At 37.3% G+C, this 17,294-nt stretch overlaps 1 protein-coding gene across 5 annotated transcripts in view; it reads left to right on the top strand.

The window, feature by feature from the left end:
- The window catches only part of EFL1 (elongation factor like GTPase 1), an 83,582-nt gene extending 68,574 nt beyond the window's left edge, over positions 1-15,008 (top strand). For 3 of the 5 annotated variants that reach the window (XM_082321919.1, XM_082321918.1, XM_082321920.1), the window contains exons 19-20: positions 322-506; positions 14,644-15,008. In XM_082321919.1, coding sequence (XP_082178045.1) covers positions 322-506; positions 14,644-14,832 — 374 coding nt within the window. In that variant the 3' untranslated portion in view covers positions 14,833-15,008. Of the gene's footprint in view, positions 1-321; positions 507-7,052; positions 7,132-10,321; positions 10,438-14,643 lie in introns of those variants that run through there. The other 2 variants (XR_014229199.1, XM_082321921.1) reach the window with 2 other exon arrangements.
- The last annotated feature ends 2,286 nt before the right edge of the window (positions 15,009-17,294 follow it).

A 17,294-nucleotide genomic window follows, 5' to 3' on the forward strand; every position in this document is an offset into this window, starting at 1 on the left:
GTAATCTGGCAAACTGCTTTTTAAAAAATAGCCATATGATTGTACAAAATGCACCTAGTGCAAGCGTTATCTAGATCCATACAGTGGTAATGATTTGTTAAATGTTACTCATATAGTTCTGCACATTGTACTGGCAAAATACATTGTTTGTTTGAATTTAATGGGTCCACTTAATTGATCCACTTATAGGGAAGAATTTTAGCCAAAGAAATTATGTATTTTACTTAATGCTGAAGTTTCCTAAATAAATATTTATGTATTTCTCTTCATGACACAGAATATAAATATATTGGTAAGCTCATCAGAATTATGTCTTTGCAGGTCGTGTGTATGCTGTCTTGTCCAAAAGAGAAGGCAGAGTGTTACAAGAGGAGATGAAAGAGGGGACGGATGTGTTTATTATTAAGGCAGTCCTGCCAGTAGCAGAAAGCTTTGGTTTTGCTGATGAAATCAGGAAGAGAACTAGTGGCCTGGCCAGTCCACAGCTGGTGTTCAGCCACTGGGAGGTAAAAATATCTATTCACTCCATCTGTTTTGGTGATCTATTTCCTGTAGATGTGGCAGACTGGAATAATAAGCAGAAAAGGTTAAGTTTTGTTCAAGAGATTTGATTAATTCCTTTTTGAAATGAAGAGGGAAAAAAAAGTAGCTTTATATTAGTCTTATTTGCTTGTATAGATATGATGTTCAGAAATGTATTTATATTTTGTTTAGATGGGATGCTTTTTAGAAAGTAAATAGAAAGTAAGTCCTTCACAAATGATACTGATTCTTCATAAATGTGTTTTCCTGAGTTTTATGTGCCTTTTTCAGTGAGTTCTCTGGTAAACTTGTTTAGGGAGTGGGAAAAAAAAAAAAACCAACACAAAACAACACCAACCTACCACTAATAGAAAATGTAACAACAAATCTAATGCATATGGAAGTTAACCTTTTAGGGGTTAGCAGACACCCAGGTATGTTTTTTGTCCTTATATATTCCAAGTCAACATATTTTCATACTTAAAGGCAGAGGAATAGATTTCATTCTTTCAAAATTAAGTCTGGTGATAATAAGTGGAAGTGTCCTCAATATCATTCCCTTTTGGTCATCTGTGTCATTAAAGAAATGAAGAGGTGAAAGTGAAGGTGTAAAGAAAATCTGCAAGTGGGAAAGCTGATAAGGAGTGTCATCAGCTGACAGTGCACTGTATTTTGTTCCTATGATGTGGATAGTAGATCTTCAAGGAGAAATATAAAAAGCTGTAAATCACAGTTCCTTGTTCAAGACAAACAAGCTCCTCGGAAGACTCCACTGAAGGAGATAAAAATGGGTTCAAGGGCAAGAGTCAGTGGGTATAAGGTTTTCACATTAAATATTTAAAATAACTAAAGTCTAGTGTTTTCTGTTTGGTTGTTTGTTTTTCTTCTTTTTTTTTTTTTTTTTTTTTTAGTCAGGTGTTCTTTTATTTGGTGTTAGGACCATAGAAACTTCTGTAAATGGATTAGAAAGTCTTTTTTTTTGTTTCATCTTCTGATTTATTTTGTGACCTCAAATGTCGAGTCTCTCTGTACAAACAACTACAGATTTTTGAGGTCAGTAATACTCCATGCAGTTGCCAGCTATGGTCTGATTAGCACTGTTTCTCTCTGAAGTATGTGCTGGTTTTTCACGTGGTGTGGATTCTTCCTCATTTCCTGTACCTAAACCGTCCTAGTAGGTAGTAGCTGTTAAATACTTAACTAGCAGTATTTCTTTGTTAGTAATTGTAGCCGCCTCAGGAATTTTATGTGGATGCTAATGGAAAAGGAGGATCTCTGCAAACCAGCCAAGTCGTGTGCTATCAAAAGAGATGGGAATCCTTGAAACAGTACACTTAGAAAAGTATGTTATGTCTTCCTTGGCAATGGTACCTTACTGGTGTTAGAAAATGCAGTGGACCAGGGACTTCTCTCTCCTCCCTCAATATTAATACTGATTCATTTAATCTTCTTGTAACTAAGTTTGACTTCGCAGAGAACTACAGAGGGGAAAAACAGAGCTACACTGAGTGGAAAAAAAAAAAAAAAAAAAGGCACCCTCCCAGATAGTGTATGCACAAAAAAATAGATAAAGCAACAACTTTTTGAGTATAGGGATCTAGGTGTAAGGCAGTACCAGATCAGGTACCTCAAACCAATGAGTGTTGGCAGTATCGCATACAGTAGTTTTGTCAGTTTTGGATGTTCTCATCTGAAGTGCAGCTGGTGGGGGTTTGTGGCTTAACTGGTCTTTTGTCTGAACAGCCTCTGATATCAGTGCCCTAAAGGAATATCAGTCAGAAGGATGTTAATTCCAGCTAACCATTGTTCTGTGCCAGTTTCCTTAGGATTTGTAGCTACTGTGCTCCAACGCTAGGCAAAAACATAACCCCCTTGCCTCTCTGACCTTCCCTTCTATCCCCAAACCTTGGTGTATATGGTCACTCTGTCAGATGTTATGAATTTCACATAAGAAAATGTTCACATGTAATTATAGATAGGCATAGGAGAGGGAGATCTGAAAAACTGGCAACATTTTCTAAAATTGACCCTCAGGAGCGATTATGATTACAGCTAGTATATTAAAATGTAGTGGTAGTAGGAAAAATAATTGTGTAAGCCAGTCACCTTTCCACCTGGCAAATCTGTCGGTGGGGAGGGTTGTTTTTTTTGTCACATTGAAAGTCATGCTCACATATTTTTGTGACAAAATAAGCCTTTTACTAAGCTACTAGCAATGTTGGCTCTGTGCAGCAATGGCAGAAGGGAGTGCATACTACTCTCACATCATCAGCAGAATTGCTAAATAAATACAATTTTCAGAATCTCTACTGGTGGTATGACAGAGAAGCCAGAAAAAATGGTTTTGTGTCTCAGATCACATGAGTAATTTGTAGAGCTTTTCTCTGTTTCTTTTTCTTTCTGTATTCTGCTAAACCCAAAACAAAACCTCCAAATAAATAAAAAACCCTATCAGGTTTCAACAGGTATGACTTTGACAGTGCTACATTACTGATGAATTATAAAGGTGTATGATAAACACCAGCATTTTATTTGAATCCCAATTATTTAACGTATCATTGTGTAAGATAATATGATGTGAACTCTATGTAATCTTACACTATTTTTTCTGTAGTGCTAAAAATGGAAAGGGAGTGCGGTAGCTACTTGGTTTTGTGTTGCATTTCCTATGTTACCAAGTGTATGGGCTGCTTTATTTGCATACTATCCAAACCCTTCCATGACATTCTGAATTAATTCTGTGTTAGTGGTGTTTTCTTGGTATTCTTGGTTCATTAGCTGAGTACCTGGGACATGTATTTCTCTACACAGATTCCTTCTAACATGTTGTTATCCCCATTTTACAGATAGTGAAATAGACACTTTTGGGTATTTTTAAACTTTTAAACACTTAATCTCATGGAAATCACATGCATAAAGTATGTTTAAAGAAATTAGGTTTGAAATTTTTTTTTATTATTCTTATATTTCATTAATATGATTTGTAGACTATAAACACAGGAAGGTCAATGATAGAGCCTACATTTAAATGGAGCCATTTTGGTCTCTGTGGAAATGAAATTACCATATTTTTTTTTCTTCAGTTAATGAATGTATTTTGTATAGTTGAGATTGCTCCAGCCCCAGGGGATGGAGCAATACACGTATCGAGGTCTATCTTGTCAGATACTCCTTTTTTATTCATTTCTTCTGTCATGCTTATACAATTTATTCCTGCCTGTAGAGGACAGCACCAAATAACCATTAGTGGGAGCTTTCAGTTTGGTCCCAGTTTAAACAAGTTAATTTTAAAAGTTAGTCAAGTATTTTCCTTTATGATATCCCTAGATAAATGTTAAGCATATTGGGTTTACTTGGCAATATTTTCTTAGATTTCACTAAACTTTCTTCTGAATTCTTAGTTTAAAAATATATAACTTGGTGATCATTATGAACTTCTTGTATTTTTTTTAATCCTTGAATTAATAATACACCTTCAATTAGTGTATAATTTTGCCTGAGCCTGTTTCCTTTCTTCTCTCTTGATTCTTTGCAGTTACATCTTTCACTCAGTCATGTCATTTTATCTTAATCATAAGGTTCTTTGAACAAGATGATATTTGTGATTGCACAATGCTTAGAATAATGGAGCTCTAATACCATTTGGGAATTCTGTGTTATAGTAAAAAAATAATGCACGTGGCTCTATTCAGATGCTGACTGAATTCTCAGCAAGTGTGGAAATTGTCAAAGACATCTAGTTGTAAAGTTGTGAAATGTATAGTATTCCCGTTAACTCACATCTTTTAAATTGAATAATGATTGGCTATTAGACACACTTTTATTCGGGGGGGGGGGGGGGGGGGGGCACGGGCAAATTGTAAACACATGTTTAATCTGAATTCTTTTTCAGTATCTCTTTAAGTAGAATACTGTCTAGAATGTGCTTTAGGGCTCTAGAGAAAGGTAAGAGAAGGACTGCATGTAATAAGTGGTAAGAATATGAGGCATTCTGAATCTAGAAGTTTTAGATTCTGAATTTTAATTCATTCCTTCCGAATTTGAAGTCACTTTACAACTCAGAAGATGAGAGCTTAATATAGAAGTTGCTGGATGAGATCGTTAGGCCTGCATTAAACAGGAAGCAGACTAAGGTAATGAGAGACTAAGAATCTGTGAATCTAGACTAGGTTTGAACTGTAACTTTATATACATCATTGTGCCAGTGACAGTTTAGGCATGTAAATGAATTCTAGGGGTAACCTGGAGCCTTTCAAATATGATGTCTTGGTTTCGGCTGGGATAGAGTTAATTTTCTTCGTAGTAGCTGGTATAGTGCTATGTTTTGGATTTAGTATGTGGATAATGTTGATAACACACTGGTGTTTTAGTTGTTGCTAAGTAGTGCTTACACTAAATCATGGCCTTTTCAGCTTCTTATGCTCTGCTGACTGAGAAGGCTGGAGGTGCACAAGAGGCTGGGAGGGGGCACAGCCAGGGGGGCTGACCCAAACTGGCCGAAGGGATGCTCCATACCATAGGATGTCTTGCTCAGCAGATAACCTAGGGGAAAGCTGGCTGGGGGCCACTGCTCGGGGACGGGCTGGGCGTCGGTCAGTGGGTGGTGAGCAGTTGCATCGTGCATCACTTGCTTTGTGTGTTCTTTTATTATTATTATTACTATTTTTACTACTATTTTATTTCAATTATTAAACTGTTCTTACCTCAACCCACTATTTTTCTCACTTTTACGCTTCCGATTCTCCCCCATCCCACCAGGGAGAGGGGAGTGAGTGAGCAGCTGTGTGGTGCTCAGTTGCTAACTGGGGTTAAACCACGCCATATGAAAAGCTCATTGTATTGGCCAGGACATCTGAAGCTAATTAAAATAGTAAATAAAAGTGGTAGTGGTGTGGCTTTAATTTTCCCTCTCAATATAGGTTTCTTAAGTGATAGGAAAAAATGCAACAGTAGAGCCACATGTCTCCTTCCTTTCTTTCCAATTCCCAAATTCCTGTTTGTAGCTACTGACTGAAGTCAAAGCTAAACCTCAGCTGTCACTGATTGACACACAAGCAAGGATGATGCTCTTGAGCCAAAATAAACTTGTATGAGTTTATTTTATAACTAAATGTATAAATGTTCGTTATTACAATATTTATTGGGAGAGGAGTTCTCATATCTGACTTCAGTCATTTTAAGGCCTTGGCTGTCCCCTTAATATATTGTGAATGGGATCTCTGAACTGTGAAATGCTTTTGGACATTCGTTTTACTTTGTACGGAATCTACACTCCTAATACATCTCTGTAGGTTAAACGTCTACAGTTTGACTGCATGTTATTCTGTATCCCCTTAAACCTCCTGTCTCTGAAAGAAAATGAAAAGTTACGAATCTGATACTTTTTTGGATTTTTGAAGCTTTTGCAAGATGGCTATGGATACGAAATAAGTGAACTTTTCTGTTGGGCTTAGAACTTCCATCTCTCTTGCTTGGTCTCTTTTTTTTTTTTTTTTTTTTAAATTGTGTCTTTGCAAAACCTTGTAAGTTACAGTCAAGAGCTGTTGAGAGAAAATAGTTCTAAGGAATACAGAGAGAAGTAGAATTGGGAGATTTTTTTCAAGTTAGTTATGAAGAGAGCAATCTGTTTTCACGCTTTCTTTTAAATGCCTCTATAAAAATATATATAATAATCTTGAGAAGAAGATATATTGTGTTTATTTGTTTGATACATAAATTGGTCTGTAGTGATGCAAAGTAGCTGCATTCTGTGAAGCCAAGATTTGACTACAAGGTAGCCGAACAATTGGTAAAAAGGGAGGCTGAAAATTAGTTGTTGGTTTTTTTTTCTTTCAGGATGTGATATAGAGATTAGCTATTTATGAAATAGGCAAGCTGGTACACAGAGTATTTGGTACAATGTGAAAGTTTGTGTTTTAACAAAATAACTGTGACTTGTTTTTATTTTGAGAACATCCGTGTGTAGGTGCTTCTGTAAAATTCTTTAGCATATTGTAGATATTTCTCCTCCCACCCTCTGCTGCTTAATCCTCATCCCCAGCATGATGTTTTGTGCAAGTGTTTCAGGTGCTCAGCACTTCCCACAGTCGCTCAGTACTCCTAAGCAGGAAAGGAGGCGATACCTGCTTTCCACTAGGATGGAATGGGTGCAGCTAAATGGAGGAGCTGAATTTGCAGAAAGAATATTATCTTCCTTTCTGAATAGGAAGCATTTGGGGCCTGTAAAGGCTTACAAAGGAATAAGGATACCTGTTACGAAAGGGTTTTTCACTGAATAAAACCAGTAAGACCCCATAGTTGGTTAAACAACAACCAAGAAAAGACTCAAACTTGTAGAATCTTTCCTTGAGATTTTAAGTTGTGGTTTCTTTCAAGGACAGGCTGAGATCCTGGCTACTTTGAAAGCAGAATGGCAAAATTAGTAATAAGTTTTCACCTATTCTTGAATTGTATATTGCTGAGTGAAAGTATTTCAACACTGTGGTACAGAATCAGTTCAAAAACAGTATTCAGACTGCTCTGCGTTACAGGTTATGGCGGCTCCTAGTCATATGCTAGCATCATGGCGTTTTACCTGGGGTTGATGGAAAGCAACTGTTGATGTGGAGATTGCTTTTGAAGTTGCCAAATGTCATCTTGCAACACCGCTCTAGGATCTATAAGTTCTTTCACATGGAAGTAAAGAATGAGTTGGAAACCTACCCGTCTGTACAGGCACTGTCACGGTATGTGTTAGGCAGTAGTGCGCTGCTGCGCTGCCAGCACTGCTTTCCTGACTCTGTGGCTGCTTGGGTTAAGTACAGGAGTCGGCCAGTCACTTGCGGACCTCTGCATTACCCTGTGTGTGATACTCAAGGAAGGCCTTACTTACTGAGATAATGGGTCTTTCTGGATCTGAGGTCACAGGAGGAGTGCAGTCAAGAAATTAGCCTCTATCCACTTTTGAGATTGTCATCTCCTCCCTGCCCCTGCTCTGCATCCCAGAGATGTACAAGGCCCTGTTCAGAGCCCACCCCAGTCCACCTGACCTCAGTCTTACTGAGTACCCTGCCTGGTGTTCTCTGTTCTGGAAGCACACTGCCAGTATCCAAATGGCCTTGCACTGTTTGGTTATGCTCAGTGCAGAAGCGCTTTTACAGCATTACCCAGCATATTACTGAAAACCCAGCAGATAAGTTTTTCGGGGTCACGTTTCACATAAACCTCTGCAAAGTTCTGTCATTTTACCTGAAAGGTAGAGGTAATTTCCGTTTGACAGGGCTGCTTCAGACATCCAAGACATGCATATCAGCTGTACCCTTTTAGTTGCATAGTCTGTTGTTACTAAGTGATGGGCACCATTTGAACTGTGAATGTTCTTCAAGTATCTTTCTAGCATCGTTTTTTCTAAGGCAGAAAGGATTCTGATATGCTGAAGCCTGTATCATCTTTGAAATTGTGCATAATGGTTCTTTTGAAATTTATTTTGAAAAAAAAGCTTCTGGCATAATGTTTTTCCTGGCATGCTAAGGGCTGCCTCTGGTAGTGCCCAATCACACTGAATTTAGCGGTTCTTGGGATTTCTTATTAAGCAGTTCACAAAGGCCATAATGTTGCTTGCTGGTCTCAAAATCTTCATTGGACAGCGTAAGACTGCTCTTTCTATTCATGGTCCAACTAAAGCATTTTCCCCACTGATGATATTTGGCTCAAAAGACATTTTCTGTCCTCACCAGGCAGTAAGGACCAGTAGGGGAAATGCTACTAGGAACATGGCTGTGTTCCCAGATCTGCCTGACCTTTTGGATGAACTAGGCAGATCCCTTCTGTTTGCTTTTTATGCTTCTCTCAACCTTGTTTTGCATAATCAGGCTGCCTTAGGCAGAGACTGTTTCATACCATCGTTTGGTGAAACACACTAGACAATGGGACCCAGATCACTGTTGGAGCCATCTGGGTGCCACTGAAATGCAAATAATAAATCATCTCCAAATTAAGACTTAAAATTCCAAGTTCTCTTGAATTATAAGTGATCTGTTCTAACTCAAATCTTACTGAAAAGTTTGATTAGCTTACATAATCATTTGCAGAATTTAGTACACACTGTATTGTCTTTCAGTATTAATATAGTACGCTCATAGTATTTGTATTTTTATGTATTTTAGATGTATTTTTATTACAGGTATTCGGATTATGTCTCTGATAAAGATACAGGCATTTATTGTTTGAATAATTAATGTGTAGGTTAGGCTAAGAGAAAACAACAGCTGCTTTGCCTGTGCTACTCTGCATGCTGTTACTAAACAAGTCTTATGAGACTTCATTGTTTGGGTGTGTTGGTTTGAATAGTTGTGATATTTAATGAAACATCTTGCTTTAGAATGATTTCTTTTTCTCAAGAATACCCTTGCACTTACAGTATTTAAAGTAATCTATTCACTTCTTTTCAAATACCTAATCCCAGTTGACTTCATTATGAACACTGTTTTATTTATACCTAGAGTGGGCTCGTAGTTCTGCAGTGAGCTATGGAACACGCTCTTCAGCATGGATTTGACTGGTTTTTTTCTTTTAAGTATAATGGGATTCTAGTGATTTGCTTATAGTCATACTTCAAACAAATTATATCACACAGGACTTTTATAAAGTAGATCAATGAAGATATTGTTAAACAATACTATTAAGGAACATTTCCATCACTTAAGAATTGCATTTGCAATAACAGATTTAAGAATTCTATCAGCTGCTGTGCACTAATTCATTTTACTGTGTTGCATTTTATATGGCTGCATTTAGAGAAAATACTTGTTCTCTAATAAATTAAATGCTAGTCCAGTGATCCACTGCAGAAATCTTGATTTATAATTCACTTTTTAAAAGAAACTGTTTTCAGAAGAGCCTTGCAGATGTAGTGTAGAAATATTCGGTTGTGTTAACTAGGAAGCAGTGGCTGTCTTGCTGCTGTGTCATGGACACTTTGGAGGAGTAGTCATGGGTTCATTCTGGGCTGTTTGCAGTTAAGGCTACTGTTGTCCCCATCACATTATTCTGGTGTTGAATAATAAATAAGCATAGGCTGTGGCTAGTTTATGCTGTTATAAGGAAAAATTCGCAAGTCCTAACAAATGTTCCTGAAGAAAAGATACGCTGAATTTTCTAGTTGTCAAATCACACACAGTATGGTGGTATTTTAAAATATACTTTACCATAATGTTTGTATCATCATGTCATTGGTTTTACAGTGTCTTTCTCCTAATATTGGTTCCTCTTGACATCTGCTAAACTTGGGGTATAAACAGTTTGGCCGTGATAATTTTCTTGTCACCCCTGCTCAGTGGTTCCCAGGCACACATGGCACACAGGCAGAATGAGAGAAAGGTGGACTAAAGACCTCTGATAGAAGGGTAACTGAATTGCTTGAGTCACTTAAAGATTTTCAGCTCTGAAAGGCATGATATTTTGAATTGCTGGTTCTATTTTGATTAAAGTTTTTGTTTAGGAGTGTAACTTTTTGAAAAGCACTGTTAAGATACTATCACATTTCTGTTTTTAAAATGAATCTTAGGCTATGTATTTTAGGTTTGTACTGAAAAATTAGTATGTGGAAATATCTAAATAATTTTAAATTAAAAGCAACAAGCAACATAGAATAAATAATGCTTATGGGTGTGTTTTCTGCTTTGATCCTGTGGGTTTTCCAGGATCCACAGTAAATGCCCTCTGTTAAATGGCTACATCATATTCCAGAAGGATTGGTCCATTTAGAATCTAATTAATCATTTAGTACTTCATCCAGACAAAAATTCAATTTCTGTCACAGATTCCAGGAGTCATTCCTGTGCGGTTCCCATGAATACAAACAATTGCTGAGGCTCTAAAAAGCTTCTCAACTCTGATTCCAGGAAACCCAGGCTCACCATTCTGACAGCTACTATTGTAAGCAAATTCATGATAATGCTTTTGGACCATTGTACAGAAAAGTTTTTTTCCTTTTGCTTGCTTGCACTGTATTCGCAGAGTATGGGGAATGATGGATGCTACTTGCTATATGCATTTGCTTTGATTCATTAATATGATGTGAATAGAAGAGGGACACTCTAGTCTGTGCCCTCACCTTCACTTACGGAATCAGAACTTTGAAAAAAGAAAACTTCTTGTATTTTGTATCGCTGTGTCAGTAACACCTCTGTGTAGTTATATTAGGGTTACGTTAACATGACTATTTGCTGACTTCTTAAAGGAGATGCCCCAAGTTCCAGCTGACTCAGTAGATCTGGCTTGCTCTTTCTCATTACTTACCATGGTGTGGTAATTCAAATAGTGTGTTCTAGTTAACCTTATCTTTTGCAGTGTGTCCACACCATTCGGACAGGTATGATACTCTAACAGAAATTTTCAAATGTCACCCTAACTTGCTCTAGAAGCAGTATGTAGTGCCTGAATTATTTAGATGGGTTGAGAAGCAAAGCTAGCACCTGTGGGTACTGAAGTGGCTTTTGAAACCTAATTTATGTCTCTTTACAGTGCTACTCTGCATCATGTAGCAGTACAAGGTTCACTCAGGATTTTGTAGCCCTGTGCTGCAGTAAGTTTGCAGGTTTATCCTTGCTGGCTACTAAATAGTACATACATTCGAGCCTCCTGTTATGTTGGCTTTCCTGACAGCTAGAGATACCTGTTGAAGCATAAAGAATTATCATCAGTGGAAAAAGTGTCCAGTGCAAAACTTCAATTAACATTAGCAGAACAAGTCTTTCATAAATTATTGAAAGAGCTGGTCTGTCAAACGTGGGAATTTTCTTAAGCATCCATCACTACAGTATTGTCGTGGTTTAACCCCAGCTGACAACTAAGCACCACCCAGCCGCTCACTCACTCCCCGCCTCTGGGATGGGGGAGAGAATCGGAAGGTTAAAAGTGAGAAAACTCATGGGCTGAGCTAAAGACAGTTCAATAGGTAAAGCAAAAGCCACACACGCAAGCAAAGCAAAGCAAGGAATTCGTTCACTGCTTCCCATGGGCAGGCAGGTGTTCAGCCACCTCCAGGAAAGCGGGGCTCCATCACGCGTAACGGTTACTTGGGAAGGCAAACGCCATCACTCCAACGTCCCCCCTTCCTTCTTCTTCCCCCAGCTTTATACGCCGAGCACGAGGTCACAGGGCGTGGGACATCCCTTGGGTCAGCTGGGGTCAGCTGTCCCGGCTGTGTCCCCTCCCCACTCCCTGTGCGCCCCCAGCCCACTCGCGGGTGGGGTGGGGTGAGAAGCAGAAAAGGCCTTGACTCTGTGTAAGCGCTGCTCAGCAGGAGCTAAACCATCCCTGTGTTATCAACACTGTTGTCAGCACAAATCCACAACACAGCCCCATGCTAGCTACTGTGTAGGAAATTAACTCTATCCCAGCCAAACCAGCACAAGTATCTAAATACTTACAGGTAGATTAGATCTGTAAGTTCAAGTTTGTATACTTTTGGACTTCTCTGTTGTATTCATTCTTCAAGAACCACTGTTTCACTGTTTCTCTCTGGGCATAACTTCTGGGTGTTAGATTTCTTGCTAATGTAAAAAAAACTTCATCAAAGGGGATAGTAACAGCCTTTTAAGTTATCATAGTTTGTAGCTCTATAATCTCCCTTAGCAGTACGGTCTGGAGCAAATCCATTGAGCATGAATAACCTTTTCTTATTCATGTGTTCTTGGACTTTTAAATTTTTGTTTGTTCAGCTCTTTAGACAGATCATGAACGGGGAAGTCCCTGGTGTTTTTCCATCATTAAGATGTTCAGTATGAACATCACTACAACTTCAGCAAGTCAACATGCAAATTTTGCCCAAAAGTTGGAAAAACCTCAGTAGTCTTCATTGTCCCTTTTCTTTATTTCTAATGCATAAGATAATGGTAAAACTTTCAAGCTCTCCAAGAGTGGGGACCATTCTTTTTTCATTAATGTAAGCTGTCAAGGAATCACCTTTAAGTTTCTAGGCATTGTAAGGCCCTGTACAAGACATCAGAATGGGTATGACTCAGGCAGACTCTTCTATGGTTAGACAATCCTTACTTTTATGTTAAAAATAAATGTAGAAACATTTGGAAAGCTAAGTTTCATACTGTTTATTTCTGAGCTCCGCTTGATTTTTGATTTTCAGCCAGACAACCCGATGCGTAGTCATTTCCCACCTAAATAATTGAGATCGGCTGTCACTTTCAGCAGATGTGTAATATTCCACTTAATTTACCAGGACTATGTATATACTTAACTGTAACAAAGTAGAACTATTTTTGTTGGTTTAGGGGCTTAACATACTATTTTGCAGGATTAAACCTACAATGTTACCTAATACAAAATAGCCAACTTCTGCCGTAGTAATTTTCCTAACTCCCCATAAAGTGTAATTTGCTTGATTGTGTTAGGTGTTATTTAACATGAGGTATTAAATTAGGACTTTACAGCTGTTGATGTTTCTGGGGAAAATTATCCCCCTTAAGTCATCATTTTTTAATTCCTATTCTTGCTAGTTTGTGTAACTTAAGCTATAAGAAATTTTTCTTGGTTTGAAATATCGTGTGGTAATTAAAAGTATTTGTCAGAAGAAGTCGCCTGTAACACTAGAAAAGGTTTATAACAGTAAGCTAAAATTGGTAGTTTAGGGAAGTTTGTTCCCTCCTTGTCAGCTGTTAGTGCTAATATTATATATTTCAGAAATTATTAGAGTGATGTCCTCAATTATTGTCATAACTATTATGATTCTTACAGTAACTAATACTTGTCCGTTCTCCTTTTTCCATGAGGATTTTGTTTAAGAAATGGATGCAGTATTACCTTCGTTTTTTTAGTAAAAATATATTACTTGTTACTGCATCGTATGAGGAAAATCTACAATCATTTAAGTGAAATAAGTATTTCTGAAATTTGTAACAGAACCTGGGTAACATAATATGGTTAATTTTATCACTTCTTAATGCTCATGTTTAGCATCCTTGGAAGGTGATCTTGTTGTTTTTCACGAAGTTCCTTCATGCTCATTAACTACAGTATTTTGTTCTCTGTTTTATAGTTAATTGTCCACTAATGGGAAGGAAGGTTAAATCTCAGGACTATGACTCTATACAATTTTGGTTGGTCACCCAGACATCAGCTCACTAGGGAGCATTTCCCAGATTTGATCACACATAAGTGCTATATGAGCTTAAGACTTGATGATCACTCGTAATGATTTAAGAGTAATTTCTGGTGCCTGCAACAGTTTAACATAGGAGTAGAACTGAGGTGGATTCTTAGGAGCTTAGAACTGAAAAGGGGGGTCCTCCTTTTTCTTTCGGTCTTAAAACATTTACTTGGAAACCTAAAACTTCTTAAAGTAATATGAGAGTCACTAACAGTAACAGAATAATTTGTTATCTTTGGCTAGCTAATTAAGCATTAAGCCTAAAATTTGTGTGAAATCTATGTAGTCTTTTTAGACTTTCTTGGGGAGCTAAAAATGTTGTAGCTTTGCTGTGCAGGATGAAATGAGGAAAGGTTTTAAAGACTTGTAAGATAACTGCATCTTTGGCATCCTCTCTATGGTAGTCTGAGAAGTGCGGGGTATATAGGATGAACTGGGGATAAAGACATGTCCAGTTATTCTCTGATCATGTTAGATCTGAAATCTCTTCTAGAGGAGGGCCCCTGAGATATTAAGCTGCAAGAACAGCTCTACTAAATATGTTAGCACCAGAAACAATGATTTTTAAACCATCTGTCCAACTCATAGGGATTGAAGAACACAAGGCACAGAAATGAGCAGAAACCTTCAGTTCTTATAAATTCTGATCAAATCATAGTGTGATAATATTCTAAATAAGGAATTCCTTCTTGAAAACTGAGAATTTTCTGAATGTTATTTGGCATTGTTTGCTTTAAAAAAAAAAATTCGTATGCAGATAAGTGCAACTGAATTTGAAAAGCTATTGTGGGCTTCTTATGGCAAATGCTACCTCGTGTATCTTAACTCTTGTTTTCTGCTTAAATAGCTAATTGCAGGCTTTCCAGAAACCTCTGTCTGCTCTACTTGCATATTGCTCTACTTCAGAGATTGATTACCTGAAATGTACTAATAAACCTTTACAGTACTTAACTTTTTTTTTTTTTTCCTTTTTATAGATCATTTCAAGTGACCCGTTCTGGGTACCAACCACTGAGGAAGAATATTTGCACTTTGGAGAAAAGGCAGACTCAGAGAACCAGGCCCGCAAGTACATGAATGCAGTAAGAAAGCGAAAGGGACTTTATGTAGAAGAAAAAATTGTGGAGCATGCTGAAAAGCAAAGAACTCTCAGTAGAAATAAGTAGCTGTGTCTGCTTCCTTTCTCTCCTGACTCAGCTAAGTGCAGGTGGATTATTTTCTATGCAGCAGATTCACAATTTCATCTGGACTTTGTTCTTTGACACCACTTTTCTTATATGCTATAATGTCTGTGGCTTATGTTTTAATAAACTTAAGCCTTTCCAACTTTTATACAGAGAAAATAGTTTATTTATTTAAATAAAATATAGGCATATTCATTGCAATCGGTCTCAATTTTTAAAACTGCCCTATTGAATTTTCTCTCACAGGATTAGGAATTCCTAATTTAATTTGTTTCTTTCTGATTTATCAGATGTAATTACAGTTAGAGCTGGTTAGCTAGTTTGTTGCAAATAAACTATGCACTGAATTTAGCTCCTTAATGTTTTTGACTCTGTTTTTAAAAATTATTTTAATTTCTGTAATGTATTTGTTCCTCACCAGTACTTTCCATAGTTACCTATATGCAAATAGATGTAAACCTATTAGGATTTGCTAAACTATTTGTTTTACTCTGTTCCTCATGTAAACAGTCATTTAAATCAGTAATGTATCTTCTTTAAATCAGAGGGCAAAAATAGCACATATGGAAGACTGAGCACTGCAAACCAAGCAAGATTTCTTTTTTCCCCTCCTTAGAACACGTCTTATTAAAAAGATCATATGATTATCCTAAGCTGGGAGCTGCCGTCTCTGAACTAGGCACGCAGCTACCTCTGCCAGTCCTGTGTGAGTGTTTACAGACTCTTGCAGAAATTTCTACCCATTCAGCCTGTTGTCTTGAATTCAGCGAAGGGAAACACTTGCAAAAATATACAAAATGTCTTGCTGTTTGCAGGTGTCTAGGATGCAGAAGGCTCCAAAGTGATTCAGACCAAGACTAACAGGAAAAAAAGTCCTCACAGGGTGTAAGTTTTAGTTAAGAAAAATGGAAACCTTGGGTAGAAGTGAAACATGATGCATGAATTATCTTCTCATTTGGCTGCTCAGATTTGTAAAGGGAAAGGACGAGAATTCTAGAAGGTTAAGACTGAATAGATAGGTGTCCTTGAAGAGTTTCTGATATTTAATTAAATGAATGGGAAATAAGTCCTTAAATCTTGTGCCAACTGACTTTCTGCTAACTCTTGTCTTTGCTAATTGCAAAGAGTTCTGTTTCAGATAACCATGCAAATGGGTTGTCCTTTTCTTTCCAGAATATAACTATTTCTTTAATTTGTGGTTGCCTTGTACTCCTTTAGCACCTACTTGGTCTTTCTGAATAAATATTCTGTGTGTGTCAATTAATGCAGTAGGCAGAATTTACTCATATCGGTTTTGCTTCTTATGGGGAAAAAACTGTTAACTTGTTTCACAAGTAGAATGATTTTGAATGCTTAACTTTTTTTTTAAATAGCAGCCTTTTCTTTTCCAGTTTGTTTGCTTTCATTATGGAAATGTTTCCTTTTAAGATTGTATTTATGAATTATTCAAGCAAATGAAATATTTGCCTTCCTTAGAAGGTTGTTCCATAAATTGCTGCTGTTCTGCAAGGGGTGTCTGTCCAGCAGCCCTATTAGAGCTTGTACAAACATACTTAGGTAGTTTGGGCCCTGTCAGCTGGTATAGCCATGGAAGGTATGGTAGCTTACTGCAGCCTGCAAAAACCAGTCAAGACATAAATGTTTGTAATGAGGTCTTGGCTAATACAGCTACTCTGCTAGCTGAATGCAAGAGTTAGGGATGCCTGGCCTGCAGTCACAAAGGTGCTTGAATAGGTGACGTAGAGATGGACAGATTGGTCATTGTTATGACTGCATAATTGTTAACTGTAATCTACTATACTTGAGTAAGCAGAAGGAGCATTAACATAGGTTTAAGAAGATTTAACAATAGCATTCATATTTTGTTATGGTGTATTTTTGGATTGCATCTCAAACAGGATAAAGACGATAATTAATTCAGGATGTTGCAACACTATTATTTGTAAAGAGCAAAAACTCCACTAACTAGCAGAAGAAAATCAGACCAACCTCCAAGAAGTGCTAGCAGCAATATTTGAGATCTGTTTTCTTTAGTAACTGCTAACTAGCGGGAAGAGAATCTTAACTGCTTATGTGCCATGAATCTCTAACCATTTTTCTCTGGATTATTCAAAAAGTAACTTGATGTGGCTGTTTTTCCCGAGCTTTGTTACACATACATAACGATATGACATAATTTTGGAAAATCTCTGCAAAGCGGGATAAATAACTTGCTGATGGAGCAAGCCATGGAAAGATTTAATTGAGAGCTAGCCATTATATAATTTCATCTTCCATTACCAGCTTTATTGCTAAATATAATACATATTTAAAATAAGCATACACAGCTTTTAAAATATTTTATATGTGTAAATGTTCAGTACACTTTTAACTTTCTAAAAGCTACGCGGTCAATTGATGTGATTTGGCTCTACTGGCTTTAGTAGAATCAAGGCTCCTTACAG

The sequence above is a fragment of the Platalea leucorodia genome (assembly GCF_965183815.1).
Source record: "Platalea leucorodia genome assembly, chromosome: 9".
Lineage (NCBI taxonomy): Eukaryota > Metazoa > Chordata > Aves > Pelecaniformes > Threskiornithidae > Platalea > Platalea leucorodia.